Source organism: Oxyura jamaicensis, chromosome 2 (assembly GCF_011077185.1).
Source record: "Oxyura jamaicensis isolate SHBP4307 breed ruddy duck chromosome 2, BPBGC_Ojam_1.0, whole genome shotgun sequence".
Taxonomy (NCBI): domain Eukaryota; kingdom Metazoa; phylum Chordata; class Aves; order Anseriformes; family Anatidae; genus Oxyura; species Oxyura jamaicensis.
In genome coordinates, this window is record NC_048894.1 from 22,946,662 (window position 1) to 22,972,553 (window position 25,892).

Genomic DNA, 25,892 nt, shown 5'->3' on the forward strand with positions numbered 1-25,892 from the left:
GAAAAGGCAATCCTCTGAACTCCTCTGGTGCTAAAATTTCTTTGCTTGGTCTTGTTGCTCATACAGGTGCAACCTGCTTGAAGAAGGAAAGAGAGTATGGGACCAGGGCTTACAGCTTGCTTCAGAGTATGCTGAGTCACAATGCTATCTTTTATAACACTGTTGTCTTTGAGAGTTGCTTTTTTTTTTTTTTTTTCTATATTTTTTTTCATCTGCAGCAGTTTTCATGAATAAATTACTTTAAAAAGAGAGTGAATTTGTAAAAAGGTCTTTTCTGTGCCCTGTAATTATCTCATAGAATTTAATCTGGGAAGGTACTGACTAAAATGTTTAATGCAATGAAGTAAAAAATGTTTAACTTATGCTCATTTTTAAAACAATCTGTTTTCTGATACTTACAGTAATGATGAGGTGAATTTTTAATATACCATGTATTGTGCATGCTTGAATATCCTTTCTCTGACAGGACCAGTATTCTACCTAAAATGAGCAGAATTAGTTTTTTTCAGTTGAAAAAAAATATATATATAAAAAAATAGTAAATTGCTACTTTCTAGCTCCTATACCAAAGGAAAAAGCCCTAGAATTTATCATCCTTAAACAAGAGACCTCTGTCTGAATTGAAATTAAAAATAAACAAACCACCTGAGTGAATTTCTGTCATGCATTTTAAAGGCTGGCTGTGTCATTTTTATACTATGAAAACTAACAACATAAAAGATATCTATTTGTATTACAATAAAATTACAATAAAGTGAAGGTTACACTAGCAGTCCTATTATAATAAGGTATTTTCAGAAAGCTGTAAATTAAGTTTTCTATATCTTTGAGTTTGTGTATGCATATAATCCTCAAATCCATGTAATGTAACTTTTTTTTTTTTTAATAGGAATAATTTCTGAAATCCCATTTAGATGCAGTTATGTTCTACCTTCTCAGAATGAATTTTACCATGTAACTCTGAAATGTGACATCATCCTTCAGCATTTTTGGAAGACAATATTTCATTGGTTTTTGTAGTGATGGTTGACTGCTTTTTCCCTCCAAATGAGGATGATTACAACTACCTTCTATAAGCTCTTTCATTCCAGGAGGGCTTTTGCATTGAACAAGAATCAAAACAAAGCTGTAACTAAGTTATAGCTGCTGATCTTTCACATAATATTTAACTGGCAGTATCAGAAAGCAGCCTTTCAATAGAGTTGGCTCACTTCGGGTTTAGTCCACCCCATTTACATTTTAACTTTAATTATGAAGACTGCAAGCTGAAGGCAGAATAAGGTGAATAGGGTCAGTTTTCCCATTTATAGACACTATTTTTGTGGCTTGAAGGTGGAAAGTGGGAATTCTTTGACATCATCAAACTTCGGTATCGTAGAGAAGATTTCACTGTCTCATTGTCTTTGATGGTTGATTTACTGACTACCTTGAAAGAAGTGGGCATTGGAAATTAATGTCCAAAGAATGTTAAACAAGAAAACTTTATAGGACTGGTGGTAGTCCATATTTTTAGCAACCCAGCTTTTACTTACACATGCACAATTCTGCCCATTAAAGCACTACTGTGCAGTTGCTATCACTAATTTGTGTTGTTAGTAAATATTAGCAAATATATTTGAACTGTAATGAAGCTACAACACTGTTCACAGAGTTGCTACATGTATTCTGTGTTTTTTCTTTTTGTAATTAAGTACACAATGACTTAATATTATCTGTCAAACTCAGTACAGTTGCTTATTCCATTATTGCCTATTCCTAAGCATGTCTGCATTACGTCAGGTGATGTGCAATAATGGAATAAATAAAACTCCCTGATCTGAAGGTCCATCGATCTCTGTACAACACAGCCACACAGGAGAAAGTGTAATGAAACAAGGAGTGTATGCTGAATGGGCGTGATCTTGGCATAACAGAAAACAAGTCTAAATTATTTTCCTATGCATTGTGACCGGTTTTAGACAAAAGACAGATGTATTCAGTGGGGTAGTTCCCTGAAAGTTTATAGGGAACTACTATGGTGGCATAAGTGATAACATAAACACATATAAAAAATAATTTTTAAAACATAAACAGGAACGTCTTTCCTGTAAACAGGTCAACACATTCACTTTTTTTTTTTTTTTTTTGATGCAAAATTTATTGATTTAGAAAGATAAGCACCAAACTTCAGTAGATATTATGGGTAAAGAGGAAAAAAAGAAAGATTAAAGAAATATTGAAAAAGTTCATTTGGACTTACGTTAGATTCCAAAGTAGATTTATGATTAAATCAGTGAAAAACAGAAGTCTTAGTGCCCAGTAACTCTAACACATACAACCCCCTTGCAGAGCCAGTCTTTTCTCAATTCACTTGATAGGTAAATACTTAAGGAGTCATTCCTCTTTATTATTATTATTATTAATAACAATAACAATAATTTATTATTATTATCAATGTCATTTCTCATTTGTCTAAAACAGTATTTAACTCTTCCATCAGAATAGAGCTGAGGAATTCGAAGACCTCACATCTAGAATATCACATAAAGAAATGGTGAATGCTTGTTAACATTGCAATATGGAAGGATGAAACTGATTTTCTGTACGTGATGGATTCTTATATGCTGAAGATTCACAACCACTGAAGTGCAGAAACTGCTTCCACTGTAAACACTGCTTAAATCGCCTTGTCAGTTTAGCCTTTGCTTTATTAAAATGTCTACATAGATCATACTTTCTTCAATTCAAATTGATTATCTTCCACTTAAATGTATATATTTTTAAATTGTTTTATGCCAACCCTAAAATGAAACTAGCAGCCTTCTTTTTGTTTCCTTCACTGAACAGAACAACCAGCCTTCTTGGAAGTCAACATCTGTATGAACATCTGTATGATATTTCTCGCAAATATGAGATATAAACAAGGTGGTGGTAATATGTGAGGGCAATCGAAAGGCAGATTTAATTTGTGTCTGAGCATGGAGGCGAGCAGTGGAGGGAAACCAAGAGGTAAAGCTCAGCAAGGAAAATGGCCTCAGTACAAGCATCCTCAGAGGGCATGAGCAAGGCAAATGGAAAGCCGACTTCAGTAATGAGTGAGACATGAGTTTTATAGATAAATAAAAAAGGTTGGGTTTAGTGATTATACATAGATGGAGTGGTCGAGATTTAGCTTCAGTTAAGATATAAGGAACATATGAAAGCTTCAAGCTCCCAATTAGCCTTAGAGGGAGTTCTGCTTTCCCTTCTCTGTGTTCACAAGCTGCCCTTGTGTATGTTACTTAGCTTAGCTGTACAGAAAAATACCAATAAGTGGAGATTTACAGAAGCTGTGCTGACAGTGTCTGGCCCTGGTTGTTCTTTTTTTTCTGTGAGGTAGTGAGTGGCTTTGGTTAGAGGCATGAGAGACGCTTGAATTTTCAAAGCACTGAGAACTAAACATATATAGCTGGTAGCAGCATTTGTAAATTAAAGATTACTTTAATCTTTAGTGACAGATTCATGAAATATTGCTTTAAATTCTGCTTCATGCTGTAGAGTCAACTGAGTTTATTTTGGAGACAAAAGCAATTTAAGAGAACCCATAGATTGCTTTGGCCACTGAAGATTATAAATTATCGCTAACTAAATTCTGTCAATAGGGTATGTTGAGCTATTTAGATAAAACATGCTTTTTGACATTTATCGCAGAATGATCCCTTCCCATAGACTGCTAGTCACAAAAAGGGAGACATAGATGAGTCATTGAGGGGCTGGTAATGTTTTTGCTGACATAAATGATATTGGCTATGGATGAAAAAAAAATGTCTTTTTTTTTTTTTTCTTTCTCTAGTATGTTACAATAATATGTAATCAGACAGCTATGCATTCAAATTTCAATGGCAAAAATACTGTAAACATATAAAAATGTGTCTGGATGTGGCAGATGCTGTTACTAAATATATATTTACTAGGATGCAGAAAAAATCCTTCTGAGGTAGAAGCAAGAAATCTGTTGCCTAAGTTAAATGCTTAGCAATGAATCTTGCCCCATAATGCTCACAAATCAACAGTTTTGCCCACAGTCTCAGCAAAATGTTATTTCCAGTTCCAGTCTTATGTGGAGATACTTTATTTTTTATTTTTATTTTTTATTTTAGGGTGGAATTGCAATTTACACAATTAATTTTGCTTCCTCAAGCAGGTGCCCTTATTATCCCAGGTCTAACTGCATGAACTAATATGCGGGAGGAAATATTTTTTGCTAGCTGAAATACAGCTGTGACAGATATCAGTAATACATAGTGTTATGCATATTCCAAGAAATCTGTGAGTGAACCTGTCCTGGAGATGTGCACTATTTTCCCTACAAGCTGGAGTTAGCAGGCTTCTACAAGACCCCCACCTTTCCCATTCACACCCATGCTGCTGGGAGTGACTGCCAGGCACATCCCCTCTGCCCTCACTGCAAGCAAGGAGCAGCTTGAAAATTCATCCTGCTCACCCCAGAGCATCTGGAACAGCTTTCTGGAACAGGTGCATACCAGCAGCATCCTATAGGGCCCATCTGTATCTGTCTATATGTTTTGGCTAGAGACAATGGCTAACACAGATTTGCTGCTGTCTGGGCTGAGGAAAGAAGCCTAACGCAGTTAGCAAACTGTTAACAAGCTGTTAGCAAACTGCTCACTTTACTTTATTAAATGTAATTATACACCATATCCCTTCTCCTGGACATCATATTTTTAGGTTCAAAATGGAAAAAAAAAAAAAAAACTCCTTAGAAATTATAAATATATATATTCCCTCAAGATCACACTGAATACACGTCTCTTCAAGTTGCCAGATATGTCAGGAGAGAGTGCTGTCTCTGAGCCATACCTTATTTCTGTTTATATACATGGTATATGGAGAAGTTTGGATCTTTGATATAATACTTTTACTCAATCACTTTTTGTTGTTGTTGCTTTAGTTCCTTTCCCTGCTTTGTCACTGAACTACCTGCTTTCTGCCTAGAGCTAGAACAGGACACACATAAGTAAGAGATGCATTGGAAAGTGTCCCTGTAGGAGGGCTTTGTCTCTTGTATGTGACACGGCACAGGACCTAAGCCTTATTACATTCGTATGAGAAGCTGAATTATAAATCCAATATTATAATAGACTACATTTATTATAGAGCATCACCTAGTAATCTTCATGTTGCTAACAAAAGATGCCAACAATTACCTAACGTAGAGCCTCAGGACAAGTAATTGGGGGGCTGTTCTGGTCACATCTAACACAGTTTTCACTAGGGAATTCAGTCCTCTTTCACTGTAGACTATTCCCCTGCTAAATTTATTACTTCTTTCTAGAGCTTCTCTCTTTAATATCATTCCTTTTCTGTGCAGGAGGAATCACACATAATGCTTCTGCCCTTGATTTTCCAGTTTTGCATGCTGCATACAAAAGCCACATTAATCCCATTAATATTCAGATTCATATTTTATACCTGGCAGAACTGAAGAAAGCAAGCTAAAGAGCTATTTGGTTAGCGTTGAAATTGAGATTTCTAATTCTTCAGTTTATAAAAATGTATCCTTTCCAGTTACTGGCTTAGTATGTGTAGAAACCCAAGAGATATATTGTGGAGAGAAAAAAAAAAAAAAAAAAAAAGCTATCAAAAATCCTACCACAATTACAGGATAAAAAACCCTCCTGTAGTACTACTAATCTTCCATTATTTATTCATGCAAAAGGCTTTCAGAGGTTTTTTCCTAATTTAAAAAAGAATGATGTATCAGTGTTCAATAAGGCAGAAATATTTCTGCAACAGAACTAGTTCAATTTCTGAAAAACAAAACAAAATAAACAAAACCCACAAGCAAACAAACAAAAAACTAACAACCCAACACCTCACCATCCCTCTACAGCTCTCATCTTTATTAGTACAATCTTTTAAATCCTCAAAATACTTCTGCATACTGTGAACAACCACTTAATTTTAAAAGCTCATTATGAAGTGCAAATAAATCCACTTCATGATGGTACTTTACTATCAGTTTGAATAAAGCAGAAATCTAACCTTCACAGTCAAACAGCTGTTGATCTGCCTAACACAGTGGCATCTTGTTCTTGGCAAGGTCTTTTGTCATTGTTGTAGTAAAAGTAATAAAATTAAGGCCTAGCATATGTGCCAAAGCAAAGCTGTAGTAATACAGTTCCTTTTGTGCTAAAATATTTCTTTAACTAACAGTAAGATTATATAAGCTTTTAAAATAATCATGCCCTGTGTTCTTGGGATGGTATTTGACACATTTTTGTAAAAAGAGTTGCACAAACTCCAGTCATGTGAAGATTTGCAAGAATCTGTCTTCAGAGAGTGTCTTGGGATTTTCCTAGTTGCAGCAGAAGCCACGGAGGCTCTTGGCACTTTTCCTTGGAGTGTGTGTGCAGTTATGCTGTCATCCACACGTAATATCTTTGCATGGGGGTGGAGCTGGGAGGTCTGTATGCTGCTCTTCTAGCTTCTACCAGCAGGACTGCTGTGGTCTTTAAAATGACTTTGGCATTTTTCCTTTGTAATCTAGTGCTTTAGGGTCTCATCTTGCATATGTTCTGCTTACTCAGTAAATAATTCTAATATTAAAACATTCTGATTTCAGACCCAGAATTTGAAGTTATGACCTTTCAAATAACTTACTGAATCAAAATCCTTCCTGAATTACCACCCAAATTGATTTAATACTGATATTTTTTGTTTTGTAGAAATTAACAGTTTTCTGAAAAACTGGGCCAAATGCTAGCCTTATATGTTGACTTTGTTCACATATTAATTTTAAATGAAATTTCCTCCCTAAAACTGAATCAGAATTTAGCTCAAAGTATCAAGTATTTTCTATCCCACTTCAGTCAAAAGGAAGAGTGATGTCATACAAGTTTAGTGGTGCACCAGAATAAGAGAGTATCTTAATCCCATTCTTTCATAGCTGTAGCAAAGACTTCAAAACTATCTACAGATGAAGACATAAATCTCTTGACCTTTAAAAAACAGATTAAAATGGCAGTGACACGACATTATAAACTGGGTCTGAATTTAGTAAAAATGCATGTCAATAACTAAAAAGAAATAATGAAATAAATCTACAGGATCTATACTTCAGTTTTGGGTTACAGCTGGTGAAATAACTTGAGTTGTTCAATAGGGCAAAGATTTTTGTGCTGAACATCACTAATACTTTCAGCCTAAAAGGGGATATATGTTTTTAAAAGTTAAACCATTTCATTTTGACCATTTACAAACCAAATGTTTTATTTTACTTTGGACAAAATTCAGTTAAAAATGATAGTGTCCCCAGAGAAATAAACTGTTTTGTTCAGTTCACAATTAATGTTTAAGTATCATATCAAAAATCAATTTATAGGTAGGCTGCTGTTCTGACTTTCTACCTAGTATCATTCACTTTCCTGCAAGTGGATCAATATGGACTTCTTGTGCCTCATTCTTCCTCAAGTCCTTTAAGGTGAAATTTGTGAGAACTTCTACTGAAAACTGCATAAAATGAGAAAGAATATTAGAACTGAGCTCACTTCTTCAATCATCAAAAGCGTAATTATGTAACTTGTGGTGTTTGATACTCATCCATAGTCGCCAGGAGCTCCAATTTACATTAGTGTGGTTTTTTTTTGGTGGCAAGGGGGAAGTTGGGTTGGTTCTTTTTTTCAGAGATGATCTACCTGTGTAACTCACTGTCATGAGAAACTGCTGATGCAGAGAACTTAGCAAGTTTCAAGGAAGTGATTGCATATTTATGTGGAAGAGAAGAACATTCACATTAGCATTAGGTAGGATATAAATAAATTGGAAGAGCTTGTCTTCCCCTAATTATATAGCCTTCTAAAATTATCAGTAGAATTTAAGTAATATAAACCTCACTTTAGAAAGCATGAAATTCTTAGTGTAAGAAATAGGCAGTGTATATTTAATGAGAACAATCAAATCCGTAGTGTTCTCCTCAACTATATACCTGTGCCCATGCACATAGTCATATAATTTATAATTCTCTAGTGACTGTCTTAACAAACTGCTTGCCATCACTGTAACCGACCACATGTGTTGTTATGGACCACCCGATTGCAGAACACAAAATTATTATATCACTTCAGGCCATAACACTAACAGAGCCATAGTCACACAAAAGAGCAAGATTTGCTTCCAGATCAGCTAGATCTTTTCAGGAAGATCCTTAGACTAGTTGAAAATGCTGTTACATTACCAAAAAATGTGTTTCTTCTGAGCCACGCATCTGCTCAGGAGCTGAATCCCTGAGCTGGCTCAACAGCTCAATGGTGAGGGACATCTGTATTAAATAAGAATTTAAGGATACATTAAACAACTGTACCCATCACATGAACAACTTGTATACTTGTCTTTGCCACAGGTTTCCTCTGACACAAAACATGTCCCACTTCACTACTTTAAATCCATTTCCTTTGCCATAAGCTTCAGATGAGAAACCATAAATAGCATCTGCACATCAAAAATCAGTTTTATGTTTTGTGTTTGTCTAAACAACATAAAAAAACTTTTGCCAATTACCTACTGAAAAACAAACATCAACATTGAAAATGTAGTGTGTAAAAAACTACTATGATGAAAAATGGTCTTTCCTAATTAGACAATTATATAACCTATAATGTTAATCTATTTTTAGTATATATTAAATTTTCTTTTAATTATGGATGTTAACTTTAAAGAGAGATTACAAGCATTTTGATGTAAATTTTCCTTGTTAGATTTTGATTCGTTATAATTTAGAAACATTTTTTTTTTAAACCAACAAATGCAGGTTCAACCTCGTTCAGTTATTTTATGTGTGGATTGTAAACTTGTTCAACTAAATATTTTAAAGATAAGTTGGAACATATTTTTATGTGAAATGTTTTGTTGTGAAAGCAATGAAGTAACAAATTTTCATTTAGAAACATTCAAAATTATATTTGCTGATTTTTTAACTTTTTTTTTTTTTTTCTGGGATTTTCTGGAATTAGAGAGGAAAAATTAAACCAAATTATTGATGGTACTTGGTATGTCCCAAGCTTGTACAGCAACAGTCTGTCATTGAGAATACTAGATGCATTACAACTGAAATCTCTACTATGTTTTTATTTTATTCCCTAACCACGTGAGTTTTGTCTGCTGTACATCTCTGGCAATTTACCTCATAGTTTTAAGAATTAACTGAAAATGAAAGATAACAGGGAAACTATAGCATCTCTATAATTATATATCAAATCAATTATACACACTTATTTTCTAAAGACATTCAAGATTCACTATTTCTTCATATACAACAATAATTAAGATATTCAAATTTAATTCATCCTCACTTATGTAGACATACTGTAATTGTTCTGCCTTTAGATACCATCTACAACTGTTATACAACCCCTCCTCACACTCTTATTGTTCTTTTGGCTTTTCATGCTATGAAAATACAATTTATTTTATATTATGGGAATATCTACATGTTTTCAGATCTTTAATTTTAATCCATTTAAATTAATCTGACTAAAACTAAGTAAATCATAGTCAAATTAACTGTGCAGATAGTAGATTGTAGGTTATGGTTGCTCCTTGCAAGAACAGAGATGGGATGATATGCAGGTGAAAGCAGTATTCACACAGCTGCACCTAGAGAGTGTGTTTGTCTGTGATATAAGGGCACATAAGAGAGAGTCACTTCCCTATATTGTCATACTTATTTAATGCAAACATAGTTTCACTGAAAATCAAAAGTCTTCCAGTGCTACAAAACTAAAAATGTAAGCCTTCATGGTGATCACCTTTCTGATTATTTCCATTTCCATGTTACTGCTATGTAACCTGGACCAACCAATTTCACTTACTCTCCTTAAAACAACATAACAACCAGTAGTAATGAAGATGTGAGGGAAAAATGAAACAGTAGGGAAAAATGTTTAATGTTTTCCCTTGGAAGTTTTAGATAAATGAAGAAAGCCTAGGAGAACACTCTGTCTCTGTAGGCTAGGAAGAAAGAGCTTTTTGGGGAGAGTAGCTGATCATCTCCATGATCTGCTGGGCTTGTGCAGAAACCCTGAATAAAGGCTGTCTCTGCTTCAACAACATTTACCACAAGCAATGATACTATGCTATAATTGTGACTTAATAAGCAGTTTCTAAGCCTTTTGATGGCAGACAGCATCCCGGATATTCTGATGGAGGTCAGAGAGAATGCCTGTGAGAATAGTCAGACCTACATTTTTTACAGACAGAAACATCCTTTACTGTCTCTTTGGGCACCAGGTTCCAGAAAGCTAAGTTTAGGAAAAAATCAACTGGATTCAGGATAATATATCCAAAAAAGTGGTAGCCATCTGACTCTGGCAACTACCACTTTTGTGTGCTTTTTGAGAATTTACATTATCAGCCATCTCCACCTCCAATAGTATCTGCAGCATTCAGTAATTCAAATGCAAATTTGAAGCTGCTGCATTTTGAAATAATGCTGGCTCAGAGACAGTTTGCTATGTCATTATACAGTTTGCTTAAAATAATTTAATAAAATAATATGGTACAGTTGCATACAATTATTTTTGATTGCTTTCTTAAATATGTTCATAAAATTTTACCGTGCCCTTTGTACAACACCCACCATTTTCCTGATCCCTTAATGAATGATTCTGAGTTACAGCACCTCCATCTTGTGGTAAACTTGAGAAATAAATCTCCCTTAATGCTATCTGCAAAAAAGTACCTCTGAAAAAAAAATTATGATAATAAAGATCTGACCAGATTTGAACTTGGCTCCATGTCCTCAAGGGATTTTGCATTAGTGTGATTTTTCTCTGCCTCCATTTTGAAGTTGTCAGCTGGAACAGACCTCTTTGTCCATGCAGAAACCTCAGTGAATAGCATTATTTAGACATAGAGAATTTTAAAGGTTTATAAATACCTGTCACGGCAGAAGCTCTCAATTATCATAATTCTATTGCAATTGTAAAGATTTTTTTTCTTAAAGCTAAAACATCAAAGCAGAAGTTTTCCATTGCCACTGTTGACTAGCAGCACTAATGCATGTGTGTGTGCTCTGTATTTGGGGTTTAATATATATACGTCCATTTAATTTGAGAAGAATTAATCTGAAAAGAGAAGTCTTTTTCAAGCCCAACAAGAATTTTTTCCTGAATGGTACTGTCAACAATCTAGTTTCTGGTCAGTCCCTGTCTGCATTATTGATAGCTCAGACCCCGACACTGAGCTGTCAGATGAAAATCCAGTCTCAAAGTGGGACATGCATTACTTCTTCTTCTCTGTTGCCATCAGTCTTTCTGGTTTCGTATTGCTGAGATACTGTGTGCTGTGAATGCAGAAATTAAAGCATTTAGCAGGCAAACCAGCAAGATGCTAAGTAAGAAGTTACTCCCAATTTCTACTCTGACAGTGCAGCAGTGTTCTGATTTACAGGACAGTTTAGACAACTAACACCAACGTAATCTGCTCTTTCAGCCTCTCCTTGTGACCAGTGTGCTACAGTCCCTTAAATGCTTTGGATTTATGCCAGGTTATCAAATTCTTGCTTATTCTGAGGTGCCCAGAAGTGAGCATGCTACTCAGATATGGTTTTATGAGTGTAGAGGAGAAGGAATTAATCCCATCCATTGATCTGTTTGCTGTAATCCTGCTAAGAGAGAAGTATGCTGTTAGCTTTCATTGTCACAGGGAAACATTACTGATCCAGGGACCTGGGATCATCAGGTCACCTCCTGGAGATCTCCATTTCAGCCTGTTGGTCTCCACTCTGTGCTGTTGTACGGGGTTACCATGTCCTTGCCGCAGTAGACTTTTTTTTTTCTTTTTCTTTTTTTTTTTTTTTTTTTGTCACTGTTGAACTTAACAGAATTTCTGCCACCTCATTTCTCCAGTCTGTCAAAGCCACTTTGAGTGGCTGTTCTACCCAAGATTTAAATAAGAAGTAGCACATAATCTGGACCAAAAGTAATAACTGCACATAATTTCAGAATGCAAAAACTTTTGTGCTGAGCTGTCCAATATCTTCTCTCTGACAATAGCCAGTACAGAAAATTATTATAAACCAAGCAAATTTCAATTTATCCTTGTTCTCTTATGAACTACTGATTCTAGCAAATCAGTTGTTTAGGAACTTCTTAACTTTGTGCATCTTGACCTTTCTCTTCAATAGTAGGAATCTAGCCCATTTATTTTTCCCCGACAAACATCCTGTAGCTATGAATTCACACTCTAATGATGGATTATACAAAGAAATTGTTTGTTTTAAGCTTGCATCCTCATAATGTTTTGCTGAGCAATGAGCTGGCATTTTAAGATAACCCTATCCAGGAACTTCACCATTTCTTCTGTGAATGGCAACAGGTAATTAACCATCATTGAGGATATGTAGTTTGAGTTATTTTTTCTCATAAGTGTTATTTTGTGTTTACTGACATTGAGATTTATCTGCCATTTTACTGCCCCGTCACCTACAAGATCCTTCCACACCTCCATGCAGTCAGCCTGAATTTGGACTACTTTGAGCAATCTTGTATGGGGAAGGGTGTGCCATAACAAAGCCTTTACTGACAGCAATTGATCTGTCTGAAAATCTCTTCCTTCAAAATCATAGGCTTGAAAGATGTTGTCCTTAAATGTAGCTTCTTACCCATAGCTGCATGCCATGGTGCTCATTGATACAGTTCCTTTTTGACTTTAGGGAGTCTGGGGATGGCAGAAAGCAAACCACAGCATTATATATGGACACTGTCTGTGTTTCTGAAAGCTGAAACCTTCCTACTTACCTGTATTCAGCCTGGTTACAGCTGCTGCTGTAGGCTTTGGGCTGCTCCAGTACCATCCACACACGCACCTGCTCTTTTAGTGTGGCAGCTTCTTCCAAAGCTGCACTGAAGTTCATAGACTTGTGACTCATGTGGCATACATCCACATATCCGTGTTTGCTCTCACTAATCGTGGGTAGTTGTTGCCCCTATCTCTTTCTTCTCCTATTCTCCCTGTGCCACAGCACTTTCATGCTAAGTCCTGGTCAACTGAACTGACTTGAAAACCACTTTGTGCTTCTGAAATGGCCCCTAAATAACCATCAGAGTGTCTGATAAAATTTACTAAGCATCTCACTGAGGTGATGTGAGATTTAGCTAGGAACATTCCACAAGGAGTTTCAAGTTCCTAGCTAGACAGGGAGCAAGGATTTTCATGGATTAATAATAGAAACTAATGATAGACTTGAAATATCTCCAGAAGTCAGTGGGTGTCTTGTATTTGTCAGTCATGACAAGGCTTTGATACGTCATTTTTAAATTCAGACTCTGGAAGAAATGGATTAAATATGATAGCTGGATCAGGAGTTTCTGTCATTTGAAAATTGTGGCAGCATGAGGACACTTTGGACAGGGCTCTCCACAAGCACTTACAGACACCTGAAAAGCAGATAATGGGAGGAGAATTTGGGTTTGTTTATTTTTGGAATTAATCATTACAGATTTCAAAATGTATTAACTTTCAGAATACATGTTTCTTTTTTATACTTTGTACTGAAAACAAAAGGGAGTCATCATGTGAACCCAGTGGTTATGGTTGGGTTGCCTGCCAACTGCAGAGCTATGTGCCTCCAGGAACACCAGTTCTGTGAATTGCTATATACACATATCGATGTAAAACACTATATACATAACATTTTGTAGGTACATGTGCATATGTGAACAATCCTGATCAAAAAAAAAAAAAAAAAAAAAAAAAAAGTTCAAAGAAAGCATAGGTGAAAGGATATGTGTGTAGAATTAGACGCAAACACATAGTTTAGCATAGCTTTTCCTTTCCTTTCATTGCAACAGGGCATGCAGCGCAACAGAAAGTATAAATTTTTGACCATAAAAGTTGATGGTGGTACTGTAATACATTGTATGTTCTATAAGGAGCCCTTTTGCATTTATTCAGATTAGCACTTAAAGGATGAAATGTAAATTGCTAATGTCTCTATCTGGTTTTATGACTGTGCTACAGTTTGAAAATAACTTGATTAGTGAAAATCATAACATAGAAAATTGCACACATTTGCCTGTAAACACTGAGTAGACTCCAATGACTGGATTTCAATCTTTGTCCATCTGTTTTTGAATTTCTATGTCTTCTCTACCCACTTTTTTAAAAGTCTATTTCCCTAAAATCAGTTTGTTATATACATGAATTCTTAGTGAATTTTGCATATCGTTCATTAAATGTTTGAAGAGAAATTGTATGTCTCATTCAAATATATATATATATATATATATATATATCCCATCTGCATAGGTTTGACAATATATTTTATTCCCTTGCTTTTTCAACTCAGGTTCAATGCTTCTTGAGCATTTAATTAAAAAATAAATAAATACCAATATTACCATTTCAAATATTACTTAATCTAACACTCTGCATATAAAATATGTTTTCTCTTACAGAAGTTAGATTTTACCATGGGGCATTAAAATGTAGCACACAGTTTCTTGTCTTGAATTAATTCATGCTTAAGCTTTTGGTTTGCATAAATTATATATAGAAACCATACACTACCAAATCTTGTGTGTTAAGTATCTGGAATTTATATAGAGGTCAATTAATGTTCTAACATTTCTGTCTCCCTGAGAGAAGCATCAGGCGATCAGTCTGGAAAGCAGTTATCCGTTACTATACTTTAAGTCATATTGCATATTTTAATTACATATTTACATATGTATTTATATTGTACTTTGCTCTCTAAATCAAAAGGTCTAAAGGGAGATGTATTGATGAAGATCTCAGGAAGAAAAAGCAAAAATACTGATTTGCTCTTATTTACCTAAAAAGGCAATGATTTACACATTATTCAGCATTCTTTGGCTCACTTTCCCCTTATAATAGTATCTGTTTCTCATTTTTAAAAGAATTCCTCATCCCAAGCTAGCCTATTATTTCTAGAATTTGTAGAAAGGTTAGTGAGTCTCTAGAGCTGTGATTACTTTTTCTAGCTGACATTTATTGATCTCATTACCTTCATACTCATATTTCAAAAACTTTTTTTACATTTTGTTACCATTTCAAAGATGACAGAAATGCTGCAGTGCTCACTGTATTAGAACTGTATGTAATTAAAATTTGTACTCTGTGTTTCATCAGAACTTCACTGTCAAAACCTTAGCATGTGTTGTTTACAAATTAGGTTGTTATAATTAAAGCACAAAATGACTGCAAAAATAGAGGCTAAATTTATATTTGAAACAAACATCTATTTTATTTTTGCATAGAAAATAGTGACATTTTTGGCCATAAGCAAGTTACTACAATAACATCCCTCAGATGAAATCAGATGAAATCCACACCTGTGCAGATGTCAGCAAGTTCATGAACCACTTAAGCGCATTTTAGGAGATACCACGGAGGGCACAAACTGTGCAGTCCTGTGCTAGCTTTTTATTTGAGGGTGAAATTCACCTTTTGATTTTATCAAACATTTCCTTTTTCTATTGTTAATCATCATTGACTAACATTACAACAGTATTCTTATTTTTTCAAGGAACAGATATCTTGCAATCATTTTTCAACAGAAAAACGTATTTTGTTTCACGTAACTTGAATGGAATTTATGAAATTCTTGAAATGTTTAAATAGAAAAAGGAACAAAAATAGTCCATACTACACTCAAAAAACTTTTAGCATACTTGTCTGTTTTATAGAAAGTATGTTGGTTCCTGTCTTAAAAACAACTTTTGTTTCATAGACAACTAATAATGTGAAGGAGTCTGTGCTCAGTAAACAGCAGATCCGAAGGATACCAGCTGACAAATGCTGCTGTCATTTTGAAATTTCTCCTGTGCCTTTCACATCTCTTTGCAAAGTTTTTTTAAAGTTTGGCTGCTGAAGTATCACTGTGGACAGACAATGAAATGTTGGCAACAGCATACATATAGAGCTAACAGGGGATCTTGTGGTGGTGCAAAATAAATACTTCCAAGGAAACATGTAGATCTGAGAGAGCTGAGGCAGTACAGGGGTGTAATGGGTGTGAACATCTCAGACTTGAGTTCTGTACTGCTTTGCTGAACAACTCACTGTCATTGTTTCCTAACAAAAAATAAAAATTGTCACTTCACTGAAGTGAGAAAAAGAGAGAAAGAGATGCACAGGAAATTAATCGGTATATGTATTTACATTTAAGCATGCAAATATGTATTTCTAAATCATTCATATATCTGCATTAACATATAGACACTGGATACACTTTTATAAATATATAAAAATAGTATATATGCAATAGGTTTGTGTGTTTACGTGTATGTATATAATGTACATAAATTGCATATTATTCCTTGCACTTCAGTAGCTTTACAAACAATAATTTATTTTTATGTTCATGTGAAAGAGTTGCTTTCTCCTTGCCATTTTATATCTAGAGGGGCTTAGTGAACTGCCATACTAAGTAGCCCTTTCCTTCAGAAACTCTCTGTAGTTACTCGTGGCTTCCTTCTTATGACGAGCACATATAGAGTTCTCAGCTCAGTGATCTTTATCCAATTTGTGCGACATCACAATAATTCCTCCTCAGCCCTCTCTAGTCCCAAGCTGAATTCTCATTTACTTTTTACAAAGTAATGTGGTGTCTTCTATTACTAACTTGGCTTGACCTTATGACAATTAATAGGCTACAAAGGCTCAAGATTTAGCCAGAGGGGAAAAAAATGTGTTGACAATCTGTGGGTGTCATATGGCAATGTTAGTGCAAGACAAAAAGTGTGATATTGACTTGACAAGCTGATTCTGTCCATGGAATTCACTGTAGGTGTTGTGTGTATTGGCACACAACCAGTGCAAGCATGTAAGTATGTTCCTCAAGGCACTATAAGATAAATGACCCTTGCACATCACACCAAGTGGAAGGAGACAACTTACACTGCCAACAGAAAATTCTACATGATGAAAGTTATCTTTGCCCATCCTTTACAAGAGGGATCCTCTCCTATTGCTGGGCTGCTTCATTAGAGTTTGTGGTGCGCTCCTCAGTGCAAATGAGTATTAGTAGGAAAAAGGAATCACTGCTGTGGATTTGTTGGTTATTGAAGTTAGTATATCTGTGGCTGAAATGCACTCTGTCTCTCTGGCTTTCTGTGGATATCATGGCTATCTATGGAAGGCTTAAACAATATTTGCCTTCTCTTTACATCATTTTAAAGTAACTTGAGAACAGCTGTTCTCTAGTTAATATTCAATTCTAGTTCCTAATAATAAAATGCAATAACTTTACTCAACTTTTGGATATTAAGGCCACAAGTATGTACAGTGCTAACCCCAGGAGATCAGCCTGATGACCATCAATGAGAAATGAATAATGCGAATAACGTCTCTTGTGGATGTCCAGCAAGTAATTAAAGTTTTGGTGAGATTTAAAAGTAAGTAAATGTAGTAAAATGTCATGATTTGAAATGCAAACCATATTCTTCTTTTAGAACAAGATTGATGTATTAAATATTTATGCAAACATAATAAATTGGCAAGTGTATGAAAACACAGCTTCACCTTCATCTCTTTCACATGTCATCTTGAAAAAAGGATTTGCTACAAAAATAGAATTGGAGATCTGCTATATAATTTTCATATCAGTGGTTACTTGACATTATTATTTCTACGTCCATTCTAATGTAGGTAAAAAATACAGCTAAAAATAAGAAGAAACCAATGACTATTATCTCCGAAGAGAAAATGAAAGATATCTTTACATTATTGGTCATACTCTGGAAATATTGAGCTCTGTTTAATACTAGATTAAAGTCGTATTTGTATTACTGACCTATTCATTGAAGTGAATGGCATGTCCACCAACCTTCTGAAAATAACAGATTTCTTGCATATTTTTAACTGATTATGAAATCACCAGTCTTCCTCAATATCACCTAGTAATACTTCTCCATTATGAGGATGGTTACATTATTGAGTAATTCTCCCAATAACTCTGAAGTAAACACTTTTTTTTTTTTTTTAGTGATAGAGAAATAATTCAGAGAGGTTGCTGAAAGTCACGTAAGAGATATATCAAAGAAAAGCTGGAGTAGAGATGAATTATTTGAGTGAGATTCTCGTTCAACTATATGACTTTCTTAAAGTCAGTGGAGCGTGTGCCCATACGAAAAGTAGGGCATGATTTACCACTCTTCACTGATGTATACACATGCACTTTGGTTTGCTCTTCATGAAGACTGCTGTATTTGCTAGCTACTCAGTTAATAGCAAGGTGTAGCATATAAAGTGATTATTCAGCACCGAGACTTTCCAAAAGGCTCTATTCAGAATAAAATGATGCCATTGATTCTGCATGGGCTAGAGAGTAGAATAACTTATCCATCAGTGCTTCAAGTGTATAAACCTTGACAGACTCAAGTTTTGCGTAATAGAAAGCTGCTTGCATAAGTGATTCACTCGAGGAATGCAACTACTATTTAGATAAAAAGAGGCAGCCTGGGATTAAAAATGTTTGGATAAGCAGTATTATGTTTACTTCAAATGGAATAAAGTAGGAAAGGACTAAAATAATATAAATAAATTCAAGAAATAAAGACAGATATAATGAAGCTTTCTCTAATGCTTGCTTCAGGAAAAGTACAGCTGGTATCCTTAAAGATTCAGGGAAAAAAAAAAAAAGAAAAAAAAAAAGCTGAGATGTGAAATAGATGTGAAATTGTCATTTGACTGAAAGCAAAACAAAGTAGCATTATATGGACAGCTCACCTTATATGTTTATATTCATCAGGAATTTTAATGAGAATCAAAACTTACAAAATGTTCCTCCAATTATATGCTGCAGAAAAACAAACAAAGCATTCAGTATAAAATTCTACAAAAACTCTGAATATTTCTAATATATGAATCTAATTTACTAAGAATTAGGACAGTGAGGATACTAGATAATATCTTCAGGCAGGATAAGAAGACATTTAATGCAACGGTATATGCTGGGTTTTTGTAGGAGTTTGTTACCATATGTGGACATACCTAAGAAGTAAAAGTTTGTAGAGAAACTGATTCTGTTGACCTCAAAAACTGTCATTGGTTTCAGCAAGGCAGGAGTTCACTTCTCATGGGAACTTGGAGGAAGTGGATTTACTTGTGGACCACTAAAATGGAGATAACTGAAGACTGACAATTGTAGCTCTACCTATTTTGTGCATGGTTGTATGTACATTGCAGCATGGGTTAGGGGAACTGAAGACGGACAAAAGTAATTTAAGCAATTGCAATCCAAAGATCTTCATATATTGCCAGGAGCCGATTTACAACTTTAAAATCTCCATTCTGTCTGGAGATAACACATAGTGTAAAGCAACACTAAGCCACTGCTTGTCAAGCACTTCTTTGTGTATTCTTACACCCAAATTTTCTTGCCAAGAGTTTATCTCACTCAGTGCTGTGAGGAAGACTGCTTGTAAAAATCACATCAGTATCAGGGGATGTTCTAACTGCCAGGTTCATTTGGGTTCTTCTGCGTTGGAAATCATCTCATGTTAAACTAACTCAAGTGAGAATAACCAGACTGTGAAACAGCAGTGAAGCTGTGTGTCTACACACTCTGTTCCTGTTTGATTGCTATAGTAAAATTTTGAAAGGTGTAGTGCCAAAAGATATTCTTTGTGCTCTTTGAATTTTCTCATGTTTGGAGGCTTGGGGAAGGATGTCTTTGTTCTTTCTGAGCACAGTAAAGGGCTGTGGAAAGGCATTTTAGGACTGGGGCTCTTGAGCAGATCTAGCCTATATTCACACTGAGGAGTGATTATGTCGGCAGCCATCAAATCATGCTAATTGCGGGTTTTACCTATACAGCAGAGAATATCAGAGTAATGGGATCAGTATGCAGATAGAACTCACATTAGGAGCAATACTTGAAATAAAATTTAAATAAAATTCAGTGTTGACAAGGTTTTAAGGGTATGTCTGTAGTGTACTGTTTAATGCCAAGAAGAAGCACATGAATTAGCTCAACCATTAAAAGTAATATGACTGCATTAATATCATTCTCTGCTGCCTGATTTTCAGATTATATTTCAGTCAGAAGTAGCAGCTTTAGATCTAGACTGGGTATTTCAATTTGACACCACATTGTGCCATGAGGACAATCCCTACAAAGAATAATTAGAGAATGCTTACAGACTTTTTTGGGGCAATAAATGCTAAGTAGTCTTTATTAATTATAAAAACCTGTATAAACCGAGAGGATAGAGGAGTTGGAGAACATTTTGTTATTCTAATCGTCATCTGTTAGTGACAGCCGACCTGCTTCTCCACTTCCTGGCATCTTGAAAAGTCACTAACATTTCTGCAAAGAAAACATAATGCTCTGAAAGGCAGTATTTTACATCCACTGCGCTCAGCTGAAAATTACTTTATGAGATCTAAGGTAGTGAAGGATTGGACGCAGATGAAACTACCAATAGTTAAGGCTCATATTTCTACATGACCTGTGATGAAAGAGAAGAAGGTGCAGTATCTCCAGAGACCTGGGGAGATGTTCAGGGAGTGTTATAATTAATGCCTAATCGTTCCATTTGACAACTCTTAATCTCATTTTCTGAGGCTTGTGTCCTACAGATTGTTTATAAATTAGATTGGTGGTCATAGTAACTATTCCCCTGGGTTTGCAAAGTGAAGTGAGCCTAAAATGACTTCTACTTTTCACAGCAGGGTCAATTGAGCACATCATCCTTCTCAGCAGGATAAAATGAGTACTGTGCAGTCTACTCTGGGGCAAATCATTTCCCTTTCATACAATCTTAGTAAATGAACTGTGGAAGACTCTATAGGTTTAAGAAGTAAAATACTGTCCTTAGACTACAGTGGAGCTCTTGCAGAGTTTTGGCTTGCATTGAAGCTTCTCTGCAGGTGGCACAGACTGGCCAGGCTATCTGATGCAACACACATCTCCATTAGATGCTTGTGGCGCGGTTCTTCTGTATGTAGTAGAACAACATCAGCTCCATGGAACAAAAGACTTTCCGTATCTCTTCACAACAGAAAAGGAACTGAGACCTCTTTGGATGGTGTTTAGCAGGGATGTGAATTTTCTTTCTGTTTTGAGAAACAACTGCTGCATCGCAGAGAAGCAAAATTTTGGAAAGTTCTTTACACTGTCAGAGAGAAAAGATGCTGGGCTATAGCGCCCACACTGCATATTCACTTTGGAGTCAGATGGCCAAAATCACGCTGAAGTTAATACCATTATCTTTAACAGAACAGTGGAGCAGTAATTTCAGAAAGAAAAGTGCAGTTAACAAAATCTATAAATTTTATGCCAAAAAAAGGTAAATTTAAAGTCAGTCACTTGCAGAACTTGCAGGAGGAACTCATCATAAAAGTTCATTTTTGCTTCCACATTAACAGTGGCTAACTTTTTTTTTGGCGTGGAAATGTAATTTCTAAAATGTCACTTTTCAGTGTAAGTGCTTATTTCAGAACCCTGCACATGCTTGTCATGGGAAGTATATTGCTCCCAGGCCACAGAGCCATGTATCTGTTTAATCTGTCCGCTACAACACCCATTGGCAAGGAGTTCCACAGCACAGCTACCCGTGACATGAAGAGTGAGGTCCTCTGGTTTATTTTGCACTTTCTTTTTATCAGCTTAATTTGATACCATCCCCCAGATTATTCTTATTATTTTATATATATATTGGAAAACAAAGTAATATGGTTAACATAAGGATGTTCTCAATATGTTACGTCCAGCTTTTGTTATTCTAACTTGACATATTTTTTGTTTTCTCTGTAACATCATATATTATTCATAAAATATATAGTAATGTACTTGACCATTTATGTATATGTACATATACACACATCATCCTATTTTATGAAAACACTCTATACTGAGCCTGTGCAACACTATTTTACATACACAGCCCAAATCTTACATTTGATTTGTCGTGACCTTTTTATCTATACAGTTCAGTGGCTTGTGTGAGATTTTCTTTTTAATTTAAATTTGTGCTATATTCATAGAAAGATAGTTCCTTAGAGGCTCAAATTAATTTCGTTCACTAAATATCTGAAAAAAAAAAAAAAAGGCTTTCACGGGATTAAATGAAAAAATCTGAAATTTGTGTTATCTGCAGTTTAAAGTAATCTACTTGGAAGAAATGAAAGATCTGCAGGTGACTATGAACGCTGGGTGATTTATCGATTATTTTTATCGACTTATAAGTAGCGGAGCAGAGACAATACTTGTGACCTGATGAAAAGGAGCTGAGTTTGCATCGGCAGGTCTGAGACTCAGCGCGCCTCTCCACCAGAAGGGGAGAAGAACAACCTGTTTCGGTCGTTTAGTGGAGGAGGAATTTCACCCTTGCAAGCCCAAACTGCACCACAAGCCCAAATGCACGGGCTTTCGGGGGGGGGGGGGGGGGGGGGGGGGGGGAGGGGGGATGCACACAAGAGCACGGCCAGAAGCCCGTTTATGCCGGGGCCGGTGCCCGCTCCTGGTCCCGGGGCTGCGGGGATGGGGATGGGAATGGGGATACGGATGGGGATGGGGATCGGGCTGGGGATGGGAATGCAGGACGCTATCCTCCTGCCGCCGACGGCGGAAAAGTTTGGCGAAGAAGAGGAGGATGATGAAGGAGAGGAGGCGGGGGGGGAGGGGGAGAGGGGCGGGGGGTTGTTCCCCATTCCACAGTCCGATCCACCCGCTTTCATAATACCCGGCCCGGGTCGGCGGGACACAACACCCACCCCTCCCCAAACCCCCAAAACCCCAAAGTCTCCCTCCCCACCGCCGCCCCCCGGGCAGCCCCCGGCCGTCCCGACCCCGCCTCCCGCCGGCGGGGCGAGGCGAGGCGCGGCGAGACGCGGCGCCCACTGCAGCAGCGGCCCGGGAGGAGGCGTGCGGCGGGGCTGCAGCCTCCAGGCAGAGGGAGAGAGCCATGGGGAGCTGCCGAGGAGAAACTCCCCGCCGGATTTCGCCTGTCGGTGGCCTGCTCTGAAGAGAAGGAGGAGGAGGAGGAGGTGGAGGAAGAGGAGGAGAAGGAGGAGGAGGAGGAGGAGGAGGGAAGGGGCCGTGGCAGCGGCGGAGTGTGCAAGTTGCGCTCTGCCCTTCTTCCCCCCGGGCCCGTCTCCTGCCAGCGGAGCAGCATGCGGACTGGCCCCCGCGCCCCCTCGGATGCGCGCTGCCTGCCGCCACCGCCGCCCTCAGCGCGCCCCGCCGCCGGCCGCGCTCAGCCGGGCGCTGGATGAGACGGCGGGGGGGGCACATCGCCGCCGCGCTGCCTCCTGCCGCTCCTTCATGCGGGCGGCTGCCGCTCCGCCGGGGGTAGCACCGCCGCCGCCGCCGCTGCCGCCGCCGAGGAGGAGCCGGGCCGCCGCCGCCCCCCCGCCGCGGGGCCCCGCATGGCGTGCTACCTGGTCATCAGCTCCCGGCACCTCAGCAACGGCCACTACCGCGGCATCAAGGGCGTCTTCAGGGGACCGCTCCGCAAGAAGGGCGCCCGCTCGCCGGTAACGTCCACCTCCTCGCTCCCTCCCTCCCTTGCCCCCCGCACGGTAGGAGCGGGGCCGGGTGGGGGAGGCCGGACGGGAGCACGGGGCCGGGGGTGCTGGGCGGGAGGCTCCGAAAAGTTTCTTCGTGGGGGGCTTGAGGGGAAGGGGGAGCGGGGGTGGCGCCGAGTGGCGGCTCCCCCCCGAGGAGAGGTCGCTGGAGAGGCTCCGCGGTTGAAGGATGCTCCGGGAGTGGGGGCTTGGTGCCTTGGCACAGGTTTGGGGGCTGCGGAGGACGGGGGAGCCGCCGGGCTGCCGGGGACGGTCCCTGCGGGTCACTGCAGGGCACCGGGGGGCGCGGGGGGAGCTGCCGTGATCCGGGTGTCCCCGGGGAGCCGGAGCGATGCAGCCTCTCCTCCGCCTACCGAGGGTGGTGGCAGCACCCCAAGGTCCCCCCGGCTTAGGTGCAGCTCTCCCCGTCACCGTGCCGGGTCTGAGCATGCGAAATACCCGCCGGTGGTCTCTGCTACCGGACTTGGTGAGGTGTCGGCGGTGCCCGGACCCCACCGGTGGTCTCTCTGCTTTGGTCCCATCACACCTGCACCCCAAACGCCTTTGGGGAACTGCGTGTGATGCCAAAGTCTCTGCTTTCCGTTTCTTGTCTGTTGGTGGTGGAGCGAAGTGAAGTGAAAGCATCCCGCTGCACAGCTAAAACCCCCTCCGCGTCGTCCTACGGCAGCTTGCCTTGTCCTGCTGTCCCTTGTCCTGCTTCGTGTGCAGTGCACTGAATCTGCACCGCAGGTTCCATCCAGCAGCCCCTGGCTGAGCTGTGCCCTTGCTCTCTGACCCGTGCGGCTGAGCCACCCTCGTGCGTGGAACCTCCCGCACGCAGGAGAGGTCGGCACCAGACCTTAACCGAGATCTCGCCCCAGATCCGAGGGTGAAAGGAAAAGACCTCAAAGATGTAGAGCGGGAAGATGCTGGACTGTAAATACTTTGTATTGCGGATTTGTGTTTTGTGTCTAGCAGAACTTTAGCAGCTGGTGTTCAAGTCGAGGAGAGATTTCAGGAATTACTGTGCCCAAAATAGTGTTATGTCTCAAATCCTTTCCAACTTCTTTGCCTTTGTTTCTCGCTGCGTAGTGAGGATGTGCACCATTCCTCTCAGCCTAAATACTTAATGAGATAAATATGCTAGCTGACTTCATTAGCACATCACCATTTTTGAGATAGTTCTGTCAACAGCTGGGAGGAATTTTTGCTTAAATTCAAATATCAGAGAAAAAAGACCAAGAAATATTCTTTTTGATTTTTATATATATATATATATATAAAACTGTGTTTTGTTTTGTTTTGTTTTTGTGGAAAAGGAAAAAAAAAAGTTGAAAATAAGCTCAAGTCCACTACATAGAAACATGCTTTCTTGGGAGCTTTCCACAATCTGAAACAAGTAGCAAGACCACTTTGTATTGCTTTTCCTGATGACAGACTCTCCTGTTTTTGAGATTCATGTGACCAGGAATTGAGATGCTTTACATGGGTTTGGACCATTTCAGTAGGAAAATAAATAAATAATAAATAAATAAATAGCACTCCTTAGTTTTCATTCTGAATTATTGAGGGAAAACTTTCACTTCTTTGTACACTTTTTTCTTTTTCTTTTTCTTTTTCTTTTTTTTTTTAGTGACCACTATTTGAAGCTAGTCAGGCTTTGAGGTGATATGCTAAGCCCAGAGTAGTGACAGGAATACAGGTACATGATAAATTAATGTTTTATTAGTGCTGTGTAACTGTAGGTCTAGAACTCTTTTACTTTTAAGTGTTTGATATTTAGCATTTACTACTGCTTTCATATGTGCTGTTTTCATGTGGGAGTCCAGGTTTTAGCTGAAAAACAAGGAATGCTTTGTTGGCAAACTAGTTATTATTGTGCTATTAAACCCTGAAAGCAGTGATTCTTTAGAGTAATCTGTATGTGCCTACAAACTTTTAACTTTCCAGACCATATCCTCCTTGCGTATCAATATGTGTGAAATTGAGAACAGTGAACAGCAACACCTGGATACATGTTTATATTGTGGATGTGGGAGTCATGCATACTGGAATGTAGTACTAATTGAGGCAGTGAAACTGTTTTGAGCATGAAAACAACAACAACCAACACCATAGAAACAAACCCTCCAACTATTTGTATTTTCTTTAGCAATGAGCTATGAGTTAAACTTGGGACCACTTCTATACTTAATAAGTCATAAACAATTGGCATTTATTTATATTGCTTTTTTTTTAATATTATAATTATTATTTCATTTCATACCTCCTGATTATAACTTTGAAAGGTACAGGTTGCATCTCACAGTCATTTTTAAAATGCTGAACTTGGAAGCCTTGAAGATTAAATATTATAGCTTGTACCATTAAACAATCTTATA

General features: G+C 38.0%; 1 protein-coding gene across 2 annotated transcripts in view; it reads left to right on the top strand.

The window, feature by feature from the left end:
- The first annotated feature begins 23,341 nt into the window (after window positions 1-23,341).
- ZNF804B (zinc finger protein 804B) overlaps window positions 23,342-25,892 on the top strand; it is a 238,895-nt gene continuing 236,344 nt past the window's right edge. The window contains exon 1 of one of the 2 annotated variants that reach the window (XM_035318456.1): window positions 23,342-23,526. In XM_035318456.1, the coding sequence (XP_035174347.1) occupies window positions 23,374-23,526 (153 nt within the window). In that variant the 5' untranslated portion in view covers window positions 23,342-23,373. The remainder of the gene's footprint in view (window positions 23,527-25,892) is intronic. The other variant, XM_035318459.1, reaches the window with a different exon arrangement.